This window comes from Mastomys coucha, unplaced genomic scaffold (genome assembly GCF_008632895.1).
Source record: "Mastomys coucha isolate ucsf_1 unplaced genomic scaffold, UCSF_Mcou_1 pScaffold1, whole genome shotgun sequence".
Lineage (NCBI taxonomy): Eukaryota > Metazoa > Chordata > Mammalia > Rodentia > Muridae > Mastomys > Mastomys coucha.
Genome location: NW_022196891.1, coordinates 64,530,839 through 64,555,483, shown reverse-complemented (window position 1 = coordinate 64,555,483; position 24,645 = coordinate 64,530,839). Strand labels below are relative to the sequence as shown.

General features: G+C 49.6%; 2 protein-coding genes, 1 long non-coding RNA gene and 1 pseudogene across 3 annotated transcripts in view; 2 read left to right on the top strand and 2 right to left on the bottom strand.

Moving 5' to 3' along the window:
- Window positions 1-2,367, bottom strand: part of LOC116103060 — a 2,789-nt gene extending 422 nt beyond the window's left edge. Inside the window, exons 1-2 of the long non-coding RNA XR_004123371.1 lie at window positions 2,045-2,367; window positions 1,697-1,843 (exon numbers count right to left, since the gene is read on the bottom strand). This is a non-coding gene — a long non-coding RNA (uncharacterized LOC116103060). The remainder of the gene's footprint in view (window positions 1-1,696; window positions 1,844-2,044) is intronic.
- Window positions 1-17,483, top strand: part of LOC116103047 (homeobox protein engrailed-2-like) — a 46,934-nt gene extending 29,451 nt beyond the window's left edge. The window contains exon 2 of the mRNA XM_031388460.1: window positions 17,319-17,483. Within this exon, the coding sequence (XP_031244320.1) occupies window positions 17,319-17,481 (163 nt within the window). The 3' untranslated portion in view covers window positions 17,482-17,483. The remainder of the gene's footprint in view (window positions 1-17,318) is intronic.
- Uck2 (uridine-cytidine kinase 2) overlaps window positions 1-24,645 on the top strand; it is a 63,014-nt gene that overhangs the window by 29,819 nt on the left and 8,550 nt on the right. Inside the window, exons 2-4 of the mRNA XM_031388448.1 lie at window positions 18,068-18,227; window positions 19,006-19,102; window positions 20,782-20,924. Of these exons, the coding sequence (XP_031244308.1) occupies window positions 18,068-18,227; window positions 19,006-19,102; window positions 20,782-20,924 (400 nt within the window). The remainder of the gene's footprint in view (window positions 1-18,067; window positions 18,228-19,005; window positions 19,103-20,781; window positions 20,925-24,645) is intronic.
- Window positions 6,031-10,451, bottom strand: LOC116069374 (annotated as a pseudogene).

The window sequence follows — 24,645 nt, the reverse complement described above, 5'->3', positions numbered from 1 at the left end:
GAGGAGGAGGAGGAGGAGGAAGGATGGCAAGTGAGCATGAGCGAGCGTACACATACTCCGGCCCTAATATTGACTATAGTGAGGTTCACTCTTATGCAAATCCTCAATGGCCAAGAGCAAGCAGGGCAGAAAGAAAAACATACAGTGTAAAGAGAAAAGAACACCAGGGAATGTAATATTGGAGCGAAGGTTTGTGCTGAAAGATGAGACGTGGAATAAAAGGGAGCGGAGCCCTCAGGGTGAGACCCCACCCAGCTAATTCTGCAACTTGTGAGGAGTAATTTAAGACTGGCATCTTGAGGTGTAAGGATACCTGACTCACTTCCTGGCCATGGAAGATGAGTAAGGCAATAGACAACTGATATGAACGAGCCGAAGGATACTCCGAGTGTGGCGTAACCGGGAAGCACCTGGCTGGGAGCGGATGTGCTGGGGTGAGGTGGTGGAGTGGGGCAGATAGCAAGAAGGAGATGACAGAGCAAGAGTCTGCCAGGATGAGGAGGGTGGGGTCAGGCAAGGGCAGGGTGACATTGGAAACAGCTAGCTGGATGGCTCGGAAGGCAATGAGTACTCAGAACACGGAGACGGGTGCAGCAGCAGTTTGGGGCCAGTCTGCTAGCCACTCGCTCATATAGAGCATGATGCGTGGATAGTGTGCCATTATCATTACTAAGTTTCCAGGACCAGGTATCTAGAATCTGCCATCTGAGGTCGGCAATGGGCATGGAAGTACAACTGGGAAATACTTGATCCCCCTTCAAAAACTATTTAGAGTATATTAGGCTCTTGGGTAAGGTGGAGATTTGGAGAACCATTAGCACCGATGGAATGTTCTAGCCACTGCCTGTGGCACATAGTGGACAGCCAGCCTGTGCACTCTGGCCTGAGGTGTGAGGCACTGGTTGATTTTCTGCTATGTCGGAGAAAGCAAATGGCGGCTCTGAGAAACTGAATTTTCCCCAGGGTTGCTCGGATAACAGAGGATTCCTGTGTGGGTCTGCCTAGCTCTTCCTCCAAACTCCATGCCTTTGTGTAAGTGGGTGTGTTAGTGCCCAGAGTGTCCTGCAGAGTGGGGGGATTCCCTATCTGCCCCTGTGGCAACTTTGTTTACATTAGCTCAGTTTGCTGACAGGTAAGCCATCAGCCAGCTATTCTGCTTGGCCTGGGAACTTGTTTCCAGAGAGCGTGGCCACGTCCAGGCTTTGCAGCAGAAACGTCTGCACACATCAGCAAATCTACGTAGCTTACATACAGCTCCTGCTTCACAGCCCATCCTGTAGGTCCTGAGTCCTCGCACTGAGTCCTGCCTGGTGGTCACCTCTCAGCCCAGGAGAGGCCCAGTTGGAAGAGGAGGCAGGTGGATCACCATCAGTACCTGTGCCAGAGGAACTTTACCTTGCTTTCCATGGAGATGTGTGCAGGGGCCTGCTCAGAGACCATTCAGGCAACGAAGTCTAGGAGGCAGAGCCTTCTGGCTCCATGCTGTGCAATGCTCATTCCTGAGGAAGCTGGCCCTATTTTACACATTAATCATTTCAAAACTGTAAGAGACTATTGAGTTAAGCCAAAATATTGGGGCCGAGTAAATCATAAATAAGTTCGTTAGATCACAGCTTCTTTTAGAAGATAAAATTAAATGTGGGTGGTTGTGTGTCACACATTTGGTGAGGAGACGACTTGGAGGGAGGAGTCTTACCCATCGCAGCTGGCCTCCTGTGTTGACTGCAGCAGCCTGGCCCCAAGTCTCTCTGTGGGTACCCAGCTCTCACTCTTTGCCAGGACCTTCAATGTTCAACCTTGATGTAGGCTCAGATCCCTGTCCTATGTCCCTGGGGTCCAGACCCTGGGAAGGAGCGTAGGCTTCTATGAGGACTCCAGTGCTCTTCCTTGTCTGCAGGATATCTCTATCTATACGGGGTGCGTACTTAACAATTAGCAGAGACCCCCCTCGCAGTCGCTCTCGCCCTGGCTACTGTTGATCCTTTTAGACCGGCGATGAAGATTGGGACCAGTGTTTCAGACTTTAAAATGCTTAAGGTCTTACCTTAGATCCGGTAATTTATACGCAGAGAGACGTGCTGCTCACGGTTATGGGACTGGCGGATTCAGTGTCTGGTGAGGGCCCGCCCACCTGTGCATCGGAAGGCAGCACCCTCTGTGTCCTCACTCACACTGTGGAAAGACAGGAGGGCTCTCAGCCTAGCCTTCTTGGATAAGGGCACCAGTGGAATCCAGGAGAATGGAGCCCTTGTGACCTAATTACTTCCCAAAGCTCTTCATTGTATTCCAGTTGCGTTGAGGAGTTGGGGTTGGGGGTGATTCGGGGAGCAGACACCGGACCATACTGGAAACTAGTCAGACAAGAGACAGTTGGCTCTGGCTTATGTTACAAGTCTGTGCAAGACAGATGTCCCCGACATGGCCGTCTCACAGACAGAGAGAATTGTAGAGGAGGTGAGCCACTGTCTCAACTCGGAAGACATATCCAGGATTAAAAAAACGGGCTTGTGCAAGTCAGGCCCAGTGTGTTGCAGTGGTTCTTTTGTTTTCTTGTGGTACTGTCCAGTCGCCAGCAAAACCCTCCCATTTTTTTTTTCATAACTTAAGCACATTTTCGCATCACTTTTGGTTAGCCGGATGATAATTAGTAGACAATTCCTTGAGATCAAAGGGGCTCTGATGGAGGCCCTCAACATTTTTATTCTTTTCTGATTCCCACTTGGATAAGTAGCATATTGAAAGGCAAATCCCACGTGTGGAAATCCTCACCAAATGCTTGACTGAAAACATTAGCCACCTGGTTTAGCTTGGTTTAGTCATGTCCATGTCTTTTCTCGAGAATTTGACCTTTTGAGGTGGGGTCTTGCTATGTTAGCCTAGCCTGGCTTTTAGTACAACCACACCTCCCAAGTTCTGAGATTTCAGGTGTCTGACACCACACTTGGCTGTATAGTCTCCTAATCTCTTCTTTCTCCTCCTTTTGATTACCTAGTCGCAGGCAATAAAACTCTGGGTGCTAATCCTGGTTCTGGCCAGGCATCTGGACCAGGATACTGCTGCGTGCAGATAATACTCAGTGGGATTGGCCAACTCAGTCTTACTGATAACATAGGAGGTCAGGAGAGCGCTGGAGGCCTTGTAAAACCCTCGCCCGGAATCTGGAGGTCACTAGGGTGTTCGTGTGTTCGTGTGTGTGTGTGTGTGTGTGTGTGTGTGTGTGTGTGTGTGTCTGAGAGAGACAGAGACACAGAGAGAAGGGGACACCTGGCCAAAGGGCAAACTGTCACTGTCCACTTTGTTCTTTGAGACAAGGTCTTTAGTTGACCTGGGGCTCATTGGTCTGGCTATGCTGGCCACTGAGCTTCGGGCATCCCCCTGTTTCTGCCTGCCCACCACTGGGATTATAAAATCACCATGCTTGGCTTCTTAGATGGGTTCTGGGAGTCCAGTGCAGGTCTGGTTTCTATATACCAAGTGCTTCACCATCCCAGCTGTCTCCCCAGGTAGTCCCCAGGTCAACATTCAGGAAGACTTGCACACACCCCACACCCGTCACACCGCACCTTGTTTTCTTAAGGACAGTTAGTTAGTGGAATGTAGCAGCCATCCAAAGCCAGCATCTATGACTTCCTTAGCCGCACAGGTAGGTTGGTGTTTCTGATGCCTGTCAGGTGGCAGAGACTCTTACTTCTGAGTGACTCATGGCTCTGGTTTCAGTTAGCTAGTCTTTGACCTCACCAGGTGACCTAGATAAGAGGACACTTAAACCCTCACTGTTTCTCCTGCTGGACACGGAGACACCAGTGAATGTATGACCACTTTCTTGAAGCCCGTGAAATCCGGAAAAGTGTTCTCTTAGATTTGCACGTGGAAGTAAAGAACAAAGAATGCAATTTTCCTGCATAGAAAACTTGATCAGGCATTTGCTTCTGCAGAGATCATTTTTGCTGCCTGGCCCTAAGCTGCCCCCATCCTGGAGGGGAGCATAGGAAATGTGGGCCTGCTGGTGCAAGAAAAGTTGCTGAATAGCCATTATCGTGTCCTTGAAGAGCTCTGGTCTCCTTAGGCCTAGGAGCCCAGGTCATTAGTTTAGTGTTTGAGGGCTCGTTTCTCAGCGGACATAGAACAGGGCAGCGGAGGAGCTGGGAGTGTGTGGGAGGAACAGGCAGCAGTGTGTGTTGGAAAAGGGCGGTGCCGGCCCTTCGCACTGTGAGTGCATGAGCATAAGTCAGGGATTGCAGAGGATTGCATGAAGAAGGGAACATTCTTTTCAATCCAAGGGCTTCTGTCGGGTAAGTGCAGATGCCATTGGAACCAGATGCTAAGCCTGTTTGCGTGCCCAGCTCTGAGGTTACAGGCGCATGACACCACGCTCATTCTTTTAACATGTGCCGGTGATCAACTTTTAGGTTCCCGTGCTTGCAAATTACCAAAAAGCATCTCCTCCAGCTCTTGCCCCTGAATTCATGTGTGTAGATAACATACACATATGCCCATGGAAATGATTCTGCTTTTAGACAAAATTGAGATTTTTATATATGGTTGTCCTTCAGTATCCATAAGTGGCTGATGTCAAGAGTTCTCCCCTTAGATGCTGAATTGGATCTTCAAATATCTTTTTATACCTTGGATACCTTGGATGTTCAAATACTTTTTAAAGAAGTTCAGGGTATGTGTACCTTCTTGTGTAGTTTAAATCCTCTCTAGATTACTTACACACCTAACAGCTTTACTTAATTCTTCAGAAAGTAACAACAAGAAAAACGTCTGTACACGTTCATGGGGATGCTGTGGGGATGCTGTCCATGCGTTTGTTCAGACAGGGTCTCCTTCTGGCTCTGGCTAAAATTGAACTTATGATTCCTTGGCTCAGCTTCCCAGGAACTGGGACAGTTAGTTGTGTGTCACCATGCCCAACTGGATTCCAATTAAAAAAAAAAAAAACTTAAGTATGTTGTTATAACACTCATGATAAAGAGGGCCAACTGCATAGTTTTATAATGGATTCTGAACTTTTCCCATCCTTGAGCTATTCTCTGCCAATGGCTCTTGGTAGCTTTGTATGTTGTGTATGTCGTGCACCAAGATTTAATGGCCTCTGATGCTGGTGACCAAGAGGTGGTGCTACTAGCTTGCATGCAGTGATGGGACTTTTCATAAGCAACATGTGTATAGATACACACATACCCGTGAAGGCCTAAAGAGCGTGTCAGAGTCCCAGGAACTGAAGTTAAATTAAAGATGGTTGTGAGATACCATGTGGATGCTGGGTGCCAGGAACCAAAGCCAATCCTCCGCAAGAGCAGCGAGCGACATTAAACACCAAGCCATCTCTTCAGGCCTGCAAGATTTGTTTTGTTTGTTCCTTAGAAAAACCACGTGGCAGTGGAATTTCTTGGTCAAAAAGATGAACAGTTTATACGACAGTCTAGCTGCTGGGCAGACTCTGCGGTGCCAGCCACTGCTAGTGTTTTGGGGAAAAGTTTCCCAGGTGCACTGTTGCTGGGGTGGCTGGGCTGTAAGCTCCCGATTCTGCAGCAAGTATGGCGAGCACACAACAGCAGGAGACCGGGAAGACGGTCGATCTCAGCGTCATCTTCTGCTCTTTCCAGGAAGATGGGCGCACATCTGGTTTCATTGCTATGCAGCCTGTTCCCACACCCCTAAGCCCCGCATGTAAAAGGATAGAGTTCTTGCATTATTTTTGCCTTAGTAAACCCGTCCAGCACATGACTCCCTCCTCCTCTTTGAACTGGAATGAAGTGGGGAGCTGAGCAGAAGTCCTTCCAGGGAGCCGGAGCAGCAGCCTTTTATGTGTTCTTGGAAAAGGGGACTCATTGGCACACGGGAGCCTGTGCTGGGCTTTCAGCTTGTGCCAAGCACCTTGAAAGTCTCACTTCTTTCCTACACGGGAATTGGTCGTACACCAGTTGGCTCTTTTTTTTTTTTTTTATGAAACCTTCATTGATGAGGTAATCAGTTCTAAAATGAGGGAAAGATTACAGAGGGATGTCATGGTAGGTGTCTGTAGGTTCAGGTGCTGTTTTTCAGCTACATCCCTACATCCAATAGGATAAAATATGCTATAATCACAAACTCAAATTCTGGGTTCTACACCATCATGATAGTGGTCCTGCTTGTATCCCACATAAGGGACTAGAATGGGGGTTCATTTCTGCTTGCCTTTTGGTCTCTGTAGTCCTTTATGCTAGCCTCAAACTCACGGAGCACATGGCTGGCAGACATGCATGGCCCTAGCCAGACCTTTTCTGAAACAAATCACCAGTTGGAAGAATAGCCTGTGTCTGAATGAGCAAATTAAATCTGATCTCTGAAGGATGTGTTGTAGTGTAACCACAAAATTCCACTTCTGGTTTCTTCATGCTCAGATACCACAGCAAATTTCCTAGAATATGGGCCTCCACTACAAATGTTGCACAATGTCTGTTCCAACTGCCTGGCCCGTTTCCAGGGCTGGCTTCCTCTTGCCTTCAACCATTGAGATCATCAATCTTGCTACATTTCTCCCCAGCTCCTGGTCCTCATTCACTGTGGGAAGCTTCCAGGAGCCTCAGGTGATGCTGGTGAGGAGGACAGAAATGGTGGCCTGGCCGAGGCTGTGCACACCTGTAATCCCAGTACTTGGGAGGCAGAGGCAGGTGGATCTCTGAGTTCGAGAGCAGCCTGGCGTACAGAGTGAGTTCCAGGACAGCTAGGGCTACACAGAGAAACCCTGTATCACAAAAACAACAATAACAAAAAGGATGGAAACATGAGGACTAGAAATGTGCAGACTAGTTAGCAGCTATCTTTTTGATGTCCTTATTTTGCTTAGCACAAGTTATCCTCGAAGGTTGCATTCCACTGTAAGTATAGTTCACATTTGGCTTTTGTGTCAATGGAGGAATGGTCGTTGCGTGCACCGTGCCTGCTGTGAACATGAGCCCGTGCACATGTATTTCAGCCCCTGCCTTCAGTTCTTTGGGGGGCACAATAATCCAAATGTGGAGTTAATATACCATGTGGTAATTTCATGGTTAATATTTTTAGACGTTACCATTCTATTGTCCACAGTGCTCACATCATTTTGTACCCATCACACTTGTGCATAACTTCCCTTTTCCCCATGTCTTTCTGACATTTTTTTTTTCCTTGACGGTAACTGCCATTCTGACGTGTGTGGAAGGCTATTTCCTTGTGTTTTTTATTTGCATTTCCATCCGGTATGATGTTGAGCACCTTTTGTCCCTTCGAGTCTTGACTTTAGGTCTTGGCTTTGCCCATTTTATAGTCAGGTTTTGGTTACTGTAGTAGAAATCTTTATGTATTTAGGACACCACTCCCCAACCAATATATTTTCTCCCACCCTGCGGATTCCTTTTTACTCCATGGTTAGTACTTGTCCCACAAAAATTTTCTAGTTTTTGTAAAGTTGAGCTCTCTGGGTTTTTCTTTGGCTTTCTCCGCTTCGGGTATGGTATCCAAACCCCAGGTGACAGTGTTTTGCCTCCCATGTTTTCCCAGTACGGTATAATTTTAGCTTTTCGGGGGTTTTTGCTTGCGGTGAAATGTAAACAAAGTTTCAGCTCTGTTTTGGGGAGGAATAGCTGAGTTTTCTCACTACCTTTGGTAAAGGATAATTTTCTTACAAGAAAGACCAGGTTGTTACTGAGCTGCATGCAGTGTCTGCCAGGCTCCCCCACCCCCCAAATGATGCTGGAGAGCTTTAAGCTTCTCACGGTCCTGTGGACGGTCGGCACACATCAGGAAGCTTTCCTGAAGGAGTAGATCTTGATGGAAGCAGGAGGTTGTCTGGGATGGATTAGAAACACACGCTGTTGTTTCTTAATTTTGCATCTCTAAGTCACACATGTGGCATTATTTCACCCAAGGCTTAGGGATGGGCATAAACTCCCCATCGATCTTACTCAGGCATGGAGTCTTTTGGGTGTGTGAGAAGAGCTGTGTGTGTGTATGTGTGGGAGGGTTTTCTGTGTGGTGTGTGTGTGTGTGTGTGTGTGGGAGGGTTTTCTGTGTGGTATGCGTGTGTGTGTGTGTGTGTGTGTGTGTGTGTGTGTGTGTGTGCGCGCACGCATTAGCTATTTCCTGTGGTCGGGGAACACAAGCCTCTCTCAGCAGAACACCTGGTGTGAAGTGGGAACCAGCACCTGTGTTTAAAGAAGCCAAGAACTGGGCAGAAGACCTTTGCCCGCCCGTCTCTCAGATTTGCCACGGGTCTGGCTCCTTAGTGGGTCCTTAGTGGGGCCCAAAGCCTAGGCCTTTTCTATTGTGTGCAGCTGTGAGCCAGTGGACAGGGAGCAGAGCCTGGGTCCCTGCAGCGATGGATTCTGGGAGCACACAGCAGGCCTGTCTGGCACTCTCTGGAGCGTTCCCTGGAAGCTCCTCCTACCCTCCCTCTCAGGTCTCTGCACTCCGGAGGCTCTGGCTTGTCTTCAGGGTCAGGAGCTGCAGGGTTGGTGTCCTCTTGCACTCCTCCTCTGACCTGTCTGATGTCCCCGGAGGCAAAGGATGAAGGACTGTGGAGAAAAGAGTAGGAAATCTATGGATGAGGAAAGTTTTTTTTTTTTTTTTTTTAAATGTTAAGGTGAATGTAATCATCAATCACAATTTCTTGAGTTTTACTGTGTTTAAATCATGTGTGTCTGTATGGAGTTGTATATGTGTGCACGTGTGTGTGTAGGCCCAAGCTTGCTGTTGAGTGTCTTTCCTTGATCTCTACCTGTTTTTTTTTTTTTTTTTTTTTTTTTTTTTTTTTTTTTTTTTTTTGAGAGACAGGGTTTCTCTGTGTAGCCCTGGCTGTCCTGGAACTCACTCTGTAGACCAGGTTGGCTAGAACTCAGAAATCCGCCTGCCTCTGCCTCCCAAGTGCTGGGATTAAAGGTGTGCGCCACCACCACCCGGCTCTCATGGAACTCAAGAGACTGACTGGCCAATGAGCTTTTTCCTGCTTTTTGCCTTCTTCTGCTCATCCAAGGACTCATTATTTGGCCCATCTCTTCTGCATGGCTTAAGGTGAGCCTATGTTCCCAGGGTCAGTCCCTGAGCCAAAGTGACTTAAAACAGCCCAACTGGGATGTTGGGTTTTTACCCAGGCCACAGACCCTGTTCTCTTGTCCAGGGGTTTTTCTAGCCTAACAGTAAAGCATCTCTGACCATTTGTGCGCATGCTTCTTTGTGAACATCCTGCAGCAGTAGTCACAGTTGACTTCCCTGTAGAGGAGCTTCCCCTTACATCCCCACAGGCTCGGCCTCCCCCAGAGTGGTGCATACTTTGCTTTGTGAACCTACAGTGCTCCACTGTCATTGGAGCCCACTGTTCACATTGGGGCTCTCTCTTGGTGCTGTGTGTTCAGTGGCATTGGACATGCCTACTATTTCAGTAGCTGGGGAACTTGAGCCCCCGTTTATCCATCTCTTCCTCCCTCCTGCCTAATTCCTAGCAACTTCCGATCTCTGTAGTATCTTCGTGTTTTGCCTTTTCTAAAGCATGAGTTAGTTTTTATATATAGTGTGAGGTTCTAGGTGTTTGGGAGCCTGGAGGCAGTGATGAATGAATGACAGATCTAGGAAGATTCCCTAGGGACCCGACTGTCAGAAAGCAGTTGAAGTCTTTTCTGAAGTTATGAAGAGCAAAGGATAAATTGTTCTCAAAGATAGTGAAAAAGACTCCAAAAGGAATAGATGGAGGGAGGGAGGGAGGTGCTTGGCACACGCTGTTTCTCCCCGGCCACCCTTCACTTGGGCATTAGGCTCGGATGCTGGATGGGAACAAAGGAAGAAACTGAAAATAAATGTCTGGGTTTCCAGTGCTTGCACATAGAGTGGAAGAACAGGCTGACAAACGCTGTGTTCAACTGAGCACCTTGTCTTGTTCCATATAACACGGACTGTTTTGTCCGTGTGGTCCTTCCCTCTGGAAGATTCCTCGGAGGACCCACTGACACTGTTCTGCCTTTCATAAGTGTGTATTGATTGCACAGGATGATGGGCTTTGTGGATTTTCATAGGCACATATTCCGTACTTTGGTCATTTACCCTTTCTTGCCCCCGCCCACCGGGGATTCATTGCAGTATAAACAGGCGAGGCAGTCAGCCGCCTTCTCATTTCTCAGCGCATCACCTCCGTTATACGCGTCTTCCCTGTGTAGAAGAAGCCAGGCGAGAGCAAGTGGGTAGGTTTTGTGTCCTCTGGGGCCAAGGGACCTTGAGCATTGAGTTTTATTACTCCAGTTTCTTTTAATCCCCAGGCCCGAGGGGAAGAAACTGGGCCAGCCCACCACTTGTGTCCTGAAGTGAGGAATGGTTGACCCTCCAGTGTGATCTGAAGCCAGGAGCTTCAGAAAGGACTTCCTTCACCTAGCAGATTCACCAAAGCTAGCAGCAAACCCAGGCAGGTCCCTTCCGTATTTGTACACGGCCACGGATTCCATATTCAGGTGGAGGGTGAGGAAGTGGAGGCTCAAAGAATTCATTTCTTTTTTTTTTTTAAAAAAGATTTATTTATTATATGTAAGTACACTGTAGCTGTCTTCAGACACACCAGAAGAGGGCGTCAGATCTCATTACTGATTACCATGTGGTTGCTGGGATTTGAACTCAGGACCTTCGGAAGAGCAGTCAGTGCTCTTACCCGCTGAGCCATCTCGCCAGCCCAAGAATTCATTTCTTTATACCGAATGACTGAAGCCGTTTCTGCAGAGTCACTGCTTAGAGTCACTGTTACCTCATGTGAGGGTAGCCTGACCACCTACCTGAATCCCCGGCACACTGCTGTGGGAGAGTTTGCCTTTGCCCAGCCGGTTGACCAGACAGGATGACCCTAGACCTCGGTTCTATGTGAGCAGTGCCGTTTCAGTGTCGAGCCCCACAGTTTGTATTGCTAACCGGTTTGCGTTTCGCGTTTCCTCTTTCTGGGTTTGCCTTCTTTCTTGTGGCGACAGTCCTAGTGTTTGTACTGGCCCGTGTTCCTCCCTCTCCTCTTAAGAGAAGACTACTAACTCTTGACTAGCTAATGACTGACTCAGGGCTGGATAAGAGGGTAGGAGTGCGGCCGTTCTTAGCCTGGTCCTTCTCTAATGGGGCCAGTCAGTTAGCCTGGTCCTTCTCCAATGGGCCCAGTCAGTTAGCCTGGTCCTTCTCTAATGGGCCCAGTCAGTTAGCCTGGTCCTTCTCTAATGGGCCCAGTCAGTTAGCCCGGTCCTTCTCCTGAATGGGGCCAGTCAGTTAGCCTGGTCCTTCTCCAATGGGGCCAGTCAGTTAGCCTGGTCCTTCTCTAATGGGCCCAGTCAGTTAACCTGGTCCTTCTCCTGAATGGGGCCAGTCAGTTAGCCTGGTCCTTCTCTAATGGGGCCAGTCAGTTAGCCTGGTCCTTCTCCAATGGGCCAGTCAGTTAGCCTGGTCCTTCTCTAATGGGCCCAGTCAGTTAGCCTGGTCCTTCTCCTGAATGGGCCCAGTCAGTTAGCCTGGTCCTTCTCTAATGGGCCCAGTCAGTTAGCCTGGTCCTTCTCTAATGGGCCCAGTCAGTTAGCCTGGTCCTTCTCCAATGGGCCCAGTCAGTTAGCCCGGTCCTTCTCCTGAATGGGCCCAGTCAGTTAGCCTGGTCCTTCTCCAATGGGCCAGTCAGTTAGCCTGGTCCTTCTCCAATGGCTCAGTCAGTTCACAGCACAAGGCCAGCACAAGTGTTGCCGTCTGTGTGTCGTGCTTAGCTGTGCGGTGCTCCTTTCCCCCTAGAACACGACAGGGGCTCACCTGCTTTCTAGAGTGGCCGCCTGTGCCTCCTTAAGCGTGTGCTCAGACACCTTTTAACCAAAAGAACACGTTGTGGACAATCAGCAGTGGCTCACCTTTCCCCTCCGTTTAGTATTCATCAGAACAATTAACTTCCCAAGAGGCCCGGCAAGCACCCGCTTTGCAGAACCTGCAGAGTCTCACCAGTGATGCTGGGTCTGGACACTGCACCCCGTTTGAAGAGTCCCGGGGCAGTGTGGCAGGCCTGGCAGGTGTGCAGTAATATGAGCACCCACCCACCCACCCTCCCTCAGCCCGGCTCGTGTGAGCCTGGAGCCAGGCACAGCTGCTTTTGCACTGTGTGGTCATAGGCAGAATCACTTACTCTGCCTTTCTGTGACTCAGTTTCCTGTTAAGTAAGAGAGGCTAGTGGCACCCGCGTCATAGGTTGGTTTGAGGGTTGAGGTGGCTCTAGCCACAGGTTCTGTGTCATAGTCAGGGTTACTGTTGCTGTGATGAAACACTGTGGGCAGAAGCAACCCTGGGAGGGAGGGAAGGGTTTATTTGGCTCTTGATTGCATATCACTCTTCACCACCAAAGGCAGTCAGGACGGGAACTCAAACAGAGCAGGAACCGGGAGGCAGGAGCTGATGCAGAGGCCGTGGAAGATGCTGCTTACCGGCCTGTTTCTCGTGGCTTATGAAGCCTGCCTTCTTACAGCACCCAGGACCACTGGCCCAGGGATGGCACTGTCTGCAATAGCCTGGGCCCTCCCTTAGCAGTCACTAATTAGGAAAATGCCTTACAGGATGTCTACAGCCTGATCTTAGGAAGGCATTTTGTTTTTAAAGATTTATTTATTATTATACGTAAGTACACTGTAGCTGTCTTCAGACGTACCAGAAGAGGGCATCAGATCTCACTACGGGTGGTTGTGAGCCACCATGTGGTTGCTGGGATTTGAACTCAGGACCTTAGGAAGAACAGTCAGTGCTCTTACCCGCTGAGCCATCTCGCCAGCCCATGAAGGCATTTTTAAAAAATTTTTTTCCCCTCTATTTTCTCCTCCTCCTCCTCCTCCCTCCTTCCTCTCTCTCTCCCCCTCCCCCTCTCCACCCTCCCCCCTCTCCCCCCTCCCCCTCTCTCTGCTTCCTCTTTTTGGAGGCATTTAAAAGCTTTCCTTTTCTCAGATGACTGTAGCTTTTGTCAACTGTGTCACCTGAACTTGGACAGAAGGAGTGTGTGCGTGTGTGTGTGTTTAAATCACATCTATACTCAGTGTGTCCAGACCACAGCATGCCAGCTGCTTGTGTAGCCTCTACATTGCATTAGGGTATCATAGGCTATCTAGAGATAAGTTTTAAAGCCTACAGCAGGCTACCTGCAGATCTGTCATCTGTCTACCCCCTTACCAATTTATCTGAGGATTTCTTTTTATCACAGCAATAGAAATGAAAGTCGACTGTCCCTCGGCGACCTCACCTCTGATACTGCCCAATTCACAGACACTTGCAGCCTGACTTTGGAGGACATATTCTGGACTTACTCTCTTATTTGATTTGTGATTCCCTGACTCTGTTTGGCTACCGTCCATCTTTAGTTACTTGAGGGTGTCTGCTTAAGCTCCAGTTTTCACTAAGAGGAACAAAAAGAGGGGGTACTTAATTATTTAAGGAGCTTCCAGAAACCTTTCGCTTAAGACCTCTACATAGTTAAGAGACCAGAGTTTAGTATGATGACACAGTGTAGGGAAGGGCAGAAAACATTAGTGCCCAGCTGGTGCTCAAGGCTGGAGTCTCAGAACACACAACCAACCATCTCTACTGAGTATTTAGGTGTTTTGTGTCTGTCAGGATAGATCCTAGGAGAGAATAGCTTAAGTCATGGCTGATGCTAAAAAGGAGCAGTGTACACTTTACAGGCGCCAGGTTTAAAGAGGACTTCTGCTGAACTGATATCCCCCCTCCCGCCCCCCAGCTACAGCCTGGCCAGTCCCTGGGGATAAGAGCTGAGTCACAGCCGATTCTCAGGTTATTGGAGTGGTCTGTGGCCTCTTTGGGGTATTGGAGAACCTTATGCATTTGCAGCAGTTGAGCAAGTTTCTCACTGAGATTGTCTGTGCCTTGAGCACCCAGTTGCTGTGCTCTGCAGTTAGCTTGCCTGCCTAGCATGGCATGGTTGTGGGCTACGCACTCTTGAGACTATCTAGATGGCTTCCAGCTACTCTGGGGAAGCGTTTGAGTGACACCTCTCTACTGTGGCCACAAGGTTGGTTCGCTCCTGTTAGAATCAACAGATTTGAACTTTGTTCTCAGTTGTGGCCAGAGCAAATTATGGGTGTTTTGATGTCCTCATGCCTGTAAATTAGAGCCTGTGAGTTGTGTGGGGAACACCCCCTGAGCCCAGAAAAGTGATGTAATGTCTGGGGGCTGTGGTGTATTTTTTTTTTTCTTCTCTTTCTTGAGATGGACACCATAGAACTTAGTAATCATATTAGCAGGGAAAGACTGAAGAGTAATTGGTATGACTTATTCACGGTACCAGAGCAAAGCGGCCATCTGGCCGTTCATGCTTGGCCTTTTCCCACCACCAACTGATGAGGTCAGTTGAGTTCAGGGCAAGTGTTAACTGAGGGAAGGAAATGATGAATCTGCTCGCCTGCTGATTGGCTCCTTTCAGCCTGGCTGACTGGTTGCTAGGCTTCTCTCCCCCTGATTCTGAAGTAGGCTCAACAAAATAAGAGACCGGCAATTCGATGGGATTGTGGCATGCTGGGCAGAGTGACCCTTAGCCAGGATGTCTCCTGTGAGGCTGCAGGGACAACCCCCCCAGCCTTCCACCCTCCGAAGACTAAGGGCCACCACAGGGTCTCCAGCCCTGTCTTTGCCTGGACATCCCAGGGTTGGAGGGCATATGACACAGAGACAGAGCAGCCCCCAGGGCTCTACCCCCTCAGCAATACTGGCAGCACCGGCCGAGAGCCTCATAAGGGAGTTAGGTCCGGGAAGACACAATGCTAGAAATAGAGTAATAGCCAGATGGTGTCTGGGCTGGGAGAGTCGACTCTTGTGTAAGGATGATTTTTTTTTTTTTTTTTTTTTTTTTTTTTAGAGAAAAAGCCTTTGCATAGGCCAGAATCTGCAGCAGGCTTGGCATCTGCCCTTTTCGGAACTGCCAGCCGGAGGGTTCTGGTGACTGGCAGATACCCCGGTGCTTCCCGAGGGTCTCTGAGAAAGGAAGCCATCGTTCCGCATATTGGGAGCGCTCAGCCTATCAACTGGGACTTTGGCGTATGCACTTTGAGCTTTCTTTTGGTAGACGTGCTACTCCCCTGTCTCTGGTTATATGAAATCCTTTGACATTTAACCCAGGCAGTGAGGTTAAATGATGCAGTGCAGTGCAGCCGGACGCTCCTCAGTGTTCTCTGCCAGTGTCTGCCAGAAGTGGGAGCAGTCTGTTACGGACCTCGGAGCTGACGCCCACCCCCATCAGCTCTTGATGGATGAAGGGGCCTGTGCTTGGGCGGAAGCTCGATCAGCCCTGAGACTGAGCAGGCGATGCCATGCTTGGTTGTGTTCAGACCGGAGCTCACAGTGGCAATGGGCGTGTCCACTTTTTATAAAGATTGATTTATTTTACTCTGTGTGTGTGGGTGGTATGCCTGCATGACATGCATAACTGGTGACTAAGGAGGTCAGAAGTTATCTACTTCCAGAGACCCTGGAAGTAGGATTATTTTGAACCACCATGTGGATTCTTCTGGGAATTGAACCTGGGTTCTCTGCAGGAGGACCAACTACTCCCCAGCCCTCTGCACACACACACTCCCCACCCCGTTTGCTCTGTGTAGCCCTGGTTGTCCTGGAACTGGCTCTGTAGGCCAGGCTTACCTCAGACCACTACCCAGTTTAAGAGCAGCAAGTACTCTTGACTCTGAGCCACCTCTCTAGTCCCCTCTCCCCCTGCTTTCAGTGTGTGGGGAGTGACAAGCGCCTAGTTGTTCTGGTGACCCTTTATTAATAAGGATGGAGCAGTGCGAGGTGGCACATACTTTTAGTCCCTGCACTTGGTGAGTGGGCAGAGGCACTCAGATCTCTGAGCTGGGCCAGCCTGGGCTAGAGAGGAGTTCCAGAATAGCCAGGACTGCATGGAGAAACCCTGCCTCGAAGATGAAGGCATGCAAAACTAGGCTGCACGCAAGCTCCCCCAGGCTGTGTTAGACACCTGTGAGCTGTTCCAGCTCCTGGCTTTGGATGGCTGATGGCTGGGCTTAGAGCCCCGACCCCCAGCACCATGTTGCGCCCTCTCCCCCTCCCTGTTAGCATGGACTATCCCTTGAGCTCTTGTACTAGTGGGGTCTTCATCATGTAAGGTTAGGCTCACAAAAGAGCCCTGTCCCAGTCAGGAATTACCAAGAGCACCGAAGCCCTTGAATCACATTAGCCTACTCGTAAGAGCTGACAATCAGATTTTTTTCCAGGGTTGTAGCTGGGTCAAGGGAAACAAATTGTTTCTTGTCAGGCATGCTAGCTTTATACACCTTCAAAAACATTGACCAGACTTGAACTAAATTGTTCTAAAAATGTATAGTTAATGTACACACACCTTCGTGAAAAAGTTCTATGTCTCAGAAGAGGTGTTCAGTGCGGACTTTCTCACCACCGGTGAGCGTAGGAATCGGGTACCAGTTAGGAAAAGGAGATTCCAGGCCTGCGATTGTATCAGTCCTTTGCAGGGGCTTAGATGCTGGGGTGTTTCCAGTTTTGAGTTAGACATGCAAGCTCCACCTTCCTGGGCATGGGGTGGGGGGGCATCTCAGGGAGCAAATCCATCTACAAAGTAGTGGGGTTTTTGTTTGTTCGTTTTGTTTTGTTTTGTTTTGTTTTTAGGTTTTTTCGAGACAGGGTTTCTCTGTGTAGCCCCGGCTGTCCTGGAACTCACTCTGTAGACTAGGCTGGCCTCGAACTCAGAAATCCGCTTGCCTCTGCCTCCCAAGTGCTGGGATTAAAGGCATGCGCCCCCACTGCCCGGCCTACAGAATAGTTTTAGGCGCCTATAAAAGTGTCACAAGAGGGAAAATCACTTTGGAACAATAAACTGCGGCAAACTATCGTTCCTCCTTCAAGGGTTCTTACTGGGTTGCATGACGAAGGTGCTATGCTGTGCGGTGCTGTGCAGAACAGAACAGTGTGATAGATACAGACCAGTGCAGTGAGTGAGTGGCAGCTGTTCTCAGGCTCCAGTAAACCAAACGTTTCTAAGAATTGTAACTTTATGCTTTAGCATGTGTGTCTTGCTGTGGCAAAGCTTGTAAAACAGGCTCAAGAACAAAGCTGACCCCGGTAACTCTCTAATAAGTCAATTCTGAGTTGTCGGGTTGTTGCAATTGGAGCTTTTCCTGGCTCTGTAGATCAGGCTGGCCTCAAACTCAGGGCCTGCCTACCCCCCCCCCCCCCAAGTGCTGGAGTCATGACATGCACTTTTTATTTTGTTACTACGTCGTGTTACGTGTCCGTGGAAGTCAGAGGAGGACAACTTATCCAAGTTCACTCATTTCCTTCTGCCTCAGGAGTCCACCACAGAGTCCAGGCTTGGTGACCAGTGCCTTACCCACTGAGCCATCTCGCCAGACTGCTTCTGGAGCGCGTTGTGTTTTAAGGTTTTATTACCTATTCATATCTACCTGCGTGCCTATAAAAGCCAGAAGAAGCTGTTGGCTTCCCCGGAGTTAGAGTTACAGGTGACTGTGAGCCACCCGTCCTGGGTGCTGGGGGGTGGGACTCGTGTCCTCCAGAAGAGCAGCAAGCACTTCAGCCTCTGAGCTTTAAATACATCACGTAGCCCTTGCTCCGGCTCTCGATCGCACTGATGAGGCTGTGTAGGGGCGGCTGAGCGCCCCGTGCTTACGTAAGTCACTTTTTTGGTCTGTCAGCATAGCATCAGTTCCACTTTCTACACAAAGATGGAGCAATACTTGGCATTCCATCTTCATTCACCAGCTTTCAGAGAGGAGGTAGGGCCACTCTCCTCACCTTACAGCACAGAGCTTTCAGGGAAGGGACCATGGGATCCTTAGAAACTTCCTTTCAGCAGGCAGGTCTTAGAGTTTTTTTTTTTTCTTTTTAAGATCCCAAATGCTGCCCCCTCCCGCTCCCGGCACGGCCTTATCACTTTAGTCGGCTGTGTATTAGCGGAGCTGCTGGCTCTTTCCCTTGGCTTCTTTGCAGGGAGGCACCAGCCTAGAGATGCGCACTTCCTTTGGCCCAGCACACTCCCACACACGCCTCTTACTCCTTACTCCATCTTCTCTCCTCACAGTCTTCCGTTTGTGCTAAGATCGTCCAGCTTCTGGGGCAGAACGAGGTGGATTACCACCAGAAGCAGGTGGTCATCCTGAGCCAGGATAGCTTCTACCGAGTCCTCACTTCAGAGCAGAAGGCCAAAGCCCTCAAGGGCCAATTCAACTTTGATCACCCGGGTGAGTTGGGAGTTGAGAGATGTGTGCGGTGAAGGTGGATCGGGTGGTGGCTTTGTTCACGAGGCTTAGCTTCTCCCGGTCCGTTCCTCCTGTCCACACCATAGGGGCCTAACGACTAGCTTGCAGGGCTGTCCTATGCTTAGAGGAAAGAATGGGTTTTTGGAATAACTTTGCAGAGAGCTGATTGAATCAAATGAAGGCCAACCATGCAAGCTCGGGTAGAGATGGGCCAGCCCCAGGAGCAGACACACCACGGGTCCTTCTGATGTGTCCCAGCCTGTATCATCTCCACCCTGCCCCGTGTGGTCTGCTTGGTGACCAGCAAGAAGGGAAATGGGAGTGTCTTAATGTGGACCCCTAAATGAGTTCTGCTGCTAGCCTAGATCAATCAGCACATTGCTCCTTCAGTTCGCCCGGGCTTCTCGTTGTTGGGAGTCAGCCCTGCTTGGCATGGGACTCGTGGTTCTTCTTAGTCACAGTACACTTTTCCACTTAGCATGAGCCAACCCCAGGGCACCCAGCTGACCTTTGAGGAGGGATGGGAGGGGGGCATGTCAACACCAAGTCTAGGCTGTCGGCAGAAAACAAACAACAGGCCAGTTTGCCAGAACTCATTCACACACCCTGTTTTAAGATCCAGGGAGTGTTTATTTTCTACCAGGAGTGGACATTGGCTTTGGAGAGGCAGTGTACTTTGGGGTGTGAAGTTTGTTCTGATTTTAGGACACGCTAGTCTAAAGCCAAGAGCTGTGTTAACTAGTAATTTGATTTCCTTCAGATGCCTTTGACAATGAACTCATCTTCAAAACACTCAAAGAAATCACCGAAGGCAAAACAGTCCAGATCCCCGTGTATGACTTCGTCTCCCACTCGCGGTAAGCGAGCCAGGCTGGCCAGAGCTTGTCAGCCGTTGCCACTTAGAGCATCCCAGGTGTGCACTCTGCCTCCTTCCCCATCGTTCATGAGGATGTTTCGTGGAATACTTGGGTCATTTCCTTTGGGACCAAAGGCAGAACAGAGAAAGGAAAAAGGCAGCATCTCTCTGCTCTCAGGCTGTACTTGCGGTTGGAGAGTGTGAAGGGTTAGCCGCCATCAGGAACATGCCACACTCCAGAGCTAGTCCCCACTCTGCAGACAGCACCCCGACATGTAGATCCAGACAGACTCACCACCCCTGTTGAAGCCGCTCCTGAGGGCGTCCGTCCTAGGTGGATGGAGGGTGTGATTGGAATCTGAGCTCACTCTCCTTGCTCTAATATGAGGTTAAATTTGGGAAGATGAGTCTTTAGAACCGGTTAACATAACTCCTTGGGGCTCTGCAGCCAGAAGCTATTCCCAGCCTGTTCCCAGGCATGGCCTCTTGGACCTGAGCTTGTAGTAGCTCCATACATGCCTTTATCTGTGGGTTGTTAGAAAACTTTTTCCCACCGGCTTTTCATCCTTCTGATTACTCCGTGCCAGTTCTCCAGAGTTGAATTCTTTTTAAAACAGGAAGTTAGATCTCTCACCAGATGTTCCTGTCATTATAAGCCTAGTGCTTGCCCTGACGTTATTCTGCTCTACATGTCTGAGCTCTTAGTGCGGTGCGCACATAGCCTGTGCCCTTCTCATAACCCAGGGCATGAGGAGGAAGACGGGAGGGTGAGTGTGCAGTGAAATGCAATGGGGCTCCAGTGCCCTCCCAGTGCCTCCAGTGGGGCCAGACCCTGCTGTGTGAGGGATTGGAGAACATTAGAACTAAGCTCCCCGCTAACTTAGAGTGGTTTGCCAATGTTAGCTCGCTTGAGTTAGGAGACTGACTGTACCGTGTTAACAGTAGTGAGAGGCAGTAGGGGCCTATAAGGAGGTGTAGGGCAGATACCTTATCAAAGGCTAAGCATGCACTGAAGGGGCATGGGGCAGAGGAGCCCCAAGCAGCATGTCTGTCCAGACCCATCCCAGGACCACTGTGCAAGGATCTGCCTTGGGCTGCCCAGCCCTGTGAGTGAATGAGCTGTCTGTCACTAAGGATGGGGGCCCTTGGAAGAGGTGAACCGAGAATTCTGGACTTCCATCCAGGGCTTTCTCATTCATCACAGCACACTCCAGAACTTCTCTTTTCCTCTCTTTCCCTTGGCTCTTTGCTCCCCTCAAGTTGCCTCAGGTAGGGGAGAGTGGGTAGGCATGTGTACAGCAGTGGGTGAGAATATATAGCAAGAACTGATTCTTTTAAGAATATCTGATTCTTAAAAGTTCAGAATGCTAAGTTGCAGAAGTGTCAGGCATGACAGAATTCCTAGAGATGCCTTCAGAGAAACAGCTCACACCTGTTTTTGTTTGTCTGCGTCCTTCAGCCCATTTTATTTAAAGAATGACTACCACTAGTTTGTCCTAGCCTTCTTAACTCCCATCTGCATGGCCGTGGCCCCGAGGCCTCTGGGGCTAGGAGCCAAGCCCCGCCACCCGTCTGTAGGTCTATAGCAGAGTGAACCCAGAATCGCCCAGCAGGTGCTCTGATCTTGCTGTTGCTCCCTGGTCATTCAGCTCCATCACTGCTCTCTCTTTGTCTTTGCAGGAAAGAAGAGACGGTCACCATCTACCCCGCGGATGTGGTGCTCTTCGAAGGGATCCTAGCCTTCTATTCCCAGGAGGTCCGAGACCTGTTTCAGATGAAGCTTTTCGTGGACACAGATGCGGATACCCGTCTGTCTCGAAGAGGTGCGTTCTGTGAGCTTCAAATGGCCCACTTGGTGGCCACTTTGGAAGCAGATAGATGGGAGCCCAAGAGAGCCACGTGCCTTCCATGTATCTGAAGTGAAGCCTGGACCTTTACTAGTGCAGCTGCGTGGCCCTGTGACCTAGCCCCAGGATATCCTGCTCCCTACTGTTTGGCGATATGTAGGAAGGGATTAGTCACTTGACTGTTTATATAAAGGAAGGCTTGTTCGGTCATGAAGATTAAATAGGTCTAGTTTAAATGTTTAGCTTTTTCCCCCACATAAGGCATCAACAAAAGATGCCTTGGTCTTGGAAGTCACTAGCTGTAGAGCATCTGGGGACAGGTAGGTCCCCGTGCCTATAGCGCCCAGTGCCTTTCCCACCATCTGCTTCCTCATACTCTCATTCCCTCGAGCCAGCCTTGGAGCAGATTCTCTAGCAGGCCTGCCTGAGAGTGGACACGTGCTTGTGTTGAATCTGGGCATTCTCAGAAACCACAGAACTGGGTGAGGAGCTGAGCAGAGCCATTTGATTCCACTGGGAGGCTTTGGAGGAGGAGGAGGAGGAGGAGGAGGAGGAGGGGGAGGAGGTGGAGGAGGTGGAGGTGGAGGTGGAGGTGGAGGAGGAGGAGGAAGAAGAGGAGGAGGAGGAAGAAGAGGAGGAGAAGGAGGAGGAAGAAGAGGAGGGGGAAGAAGAGGAAAAGGAGGAGGAGGAGGAGGTGGTGGTGGTTTAGGTCACAGGGATGGGGTGTGATTGTGGTGCAGGCAATTAGAGAAAGTGCTCATTACCTGTATAGACACACAGTGGCCTGCACTGAGAGTAGCATGTGGATGGAACATACAGGAGAGAATAGATAGGAAGTAGCTTGGGCTAGGGATATAGCTCAGCTCAGTGGATAGAGTGCTTACCCAGCATCTATGAAGTCTTAAGTTCGATTCTCAGCATCACATGAACAGGTGTCCTACTATCACTAAGGCATCCGGAGGTAGAGGAAGGAGGATCGGAAATTCAAGGTCATCCTTAGCTAGTTCAAGGCCAGTTTAGACCCTGTCTCAAACAGATCCTGGTAGGTAGATAAGTGAGTTATTGGACATTCTAGTAAATAGGTTGGTAATATGTATAATATTTAGCAGGAGCTGTTATTGGAAGCAGAACTGAGAGAAATCAATCTAAGGGATTTTCCTGCCAAGGAATGATGGGGTGTGTACTGGCTGGTTTTGTGTGTCAATTTGACACAGGCTGGAGTTATCACAGAGAAAGGAGCTTCAGTTGGGGAAGTGCTTCCATAAGATCCAGCTGTGGGGCATTTTTTCAGTTGATCATCAAGGGTGGGAGGGCCCATTGTGGGTGGTGCCATCCCTAGGCTGGTCATCTTGGGTTCTATAAGAGAGCAAGCAGAGCAAGGCTGGGGAAGCAAGCCAGTAAGTAACATTCCTCCATGGCCTCTGCATCTGCTCCAACTGCTTGAGTTCCAGTCCTGACTTCCTTTGGTGATGAACAGCAGTGTGGAAGTGTAAGCTGAATAAACCCTTTCCTCCCTAGCTTGCTTCTTGGTCATGATGTTTGTGCAGGAATAGAAACCCTGACTAAGTCAGGGTATATGCTCACTCGGAGCCACACTTGAACTCTTTTTTTAAAAAAATTTTTTTTTCAGGCACATTTTTTTTTTTAAAGATTTATTTATTACATATAAATACACTGTAGCTGTCTTCAGACACACCGGAAGAGGGCATCAGATCTCATTACAGATGGTTGTGAGCCACCATGTGGTTGCTGGGATTTGAACTCAGGACCTCTGGAAGAACAGTCAGTGCTCTTAACCGCTGAGCCATCTCTCCAGCCCACACTTGAACTCTTAAGTGGGGAGCAACAAAAGTATCCTTATGCGATGGAGGGACTTTGGCGGGAGAGACCTTAGTCCCAGCAGGCAGGTCCCTCTTCTAGCTTAGTGACGGTGGTGGCTCTAGAGGTACCCAGGCATGTGTGTCTTTATGGATTCTCCCTACCTCAGTGCATCTGACTCAGTGGCTGGCTTGTCACCTTACCTACATGTGCAGCTCTTTTCCTCACCTTATGGTTGCCAAGCTAAAGAGGCAACATTGGTATACTTAAAAACAAAATAATAATAATAATAATAATAATAATAATAATAATAATAAAAATCAAAGCCAGGTAAAATGCACTAAGACTCATGGATGCTTCCTGGGCGTGTGGCCTTGGATGGATATGTAGCCTTGGGCAAACTTGTGTTTGAACCTTTTTTTTCCTAGCACACAGTCATCCGGGGATTAGTCCTCCAGTGACAGGTTAGAGATGATGCAGGGAGAGTGCCCAGAGGTGCAGGAGTTGATGGTTGCTGCATGTGAGGTCAGACTTCTGAGAAGGAGGGGCTGGTGTGCTCCCTGCAGCCTAGCTGGGCCTCAGGAGAGTCTGACTGACTGGCTCACTAACTAGCCTAGCAGGTGCGACTCAGTCCTAGAGAGACCTCAGAGGAGGCTGAATTTCTAGGAAATTAGAACCAGACTTGGAGTAGTTGTCAAGTCTTTGGAAATAGATCGAGTCTTGGCTTCTGACTAAAATCAGGCCATCACGATCCAGCTTGACAAAAACATTCTCCTTCCCGTTCCTGGCCTGGGGTCTTCACTGAATGCTAGAAGTCCTTGAAGTGATGAGGGATCTGGGAGATCTGCTTGCCTCTGCCTCCAAGGGTTGAGATTTAAAGGCATGTGTACCCAGTTCCCCCTGAGGTTCTCTTTGGCCAGCGACTGTCTGCCCATTGCTGCCTGGGCAGACTGCTGCCTCCTCGTTTCAGATGTGTCTTTACAAGTTCCCCCTCTGCCAAGCCCCTCCCGATTTGTGGACCTTTCTTACTTGTCACTTCTACAAGTTCCTTCTTTCCAGGTGTGACAAAAGACACGCTTGGCTTATGCTTGGGGTACAGGGAACTGCGGGGCTGGGGGACGTGAGTGTCTGACAGTAGCAGATATAGGACTGGAGAACGTTCTGCGACAGCCGAGTGCCACGCTTCTACCCATCAGTCCTAAGCTAGGCTATGTGTGCTAGGTATCTAACATACCAGCAAGGGAGGGGATGGGTCTTAGAATCCTGCAGTGCTGTGGAGGTCCGGGCCCCCCTCGATTCCCTTACTCTCTGCGTTTACTGAGTGCTTCTCTCTCTGCTCCTCCCTCCTGGTGGCTCTTAAGCACCAGGGCAGAGAAGAACCTAGGCATGGACGATTAGAGCACCGCTGGGCTCTCCCAGGCCAGGCAGGGAGCTAGCAAGCGTGTAGCTTTCTGCACATTGCTTTCTTGCAACACAAGTGTGGGGCTCCGGCTGGGCTACAGTGGGGTGGTGTGGGAGTGTTGGTTTTCTGGAGTTTCCGGCTTGTGCCCAGATCTTGTTCTGACTCAGCCCTTGCTCTGGCTCGGTTTCTTGGCAGTGCCCAGGGAGCGGGGCAGTTCAATGCAGTGTGCTGGCTGGCCTCGGCCTGCCCTTGGCCATGGAGCCATCTAGTCAGTTTAAGGTGACAACTTCTCTAAAGGCTCTTAGGGCGTTGGGTGACAGTGCCTTTTCTGTTATTGTATGTCCTCAGTATCTGGGACCCATGTCTTTGTGAGTCTTTTTTTCCACCGGTCCCTTTAAAACACCCATCGCATGTGTTTGTGCTCTCCTGGCCTCTCCCGGACCTTGTCTCACCTGTCCTGGGCTCTGCAGGATTTTT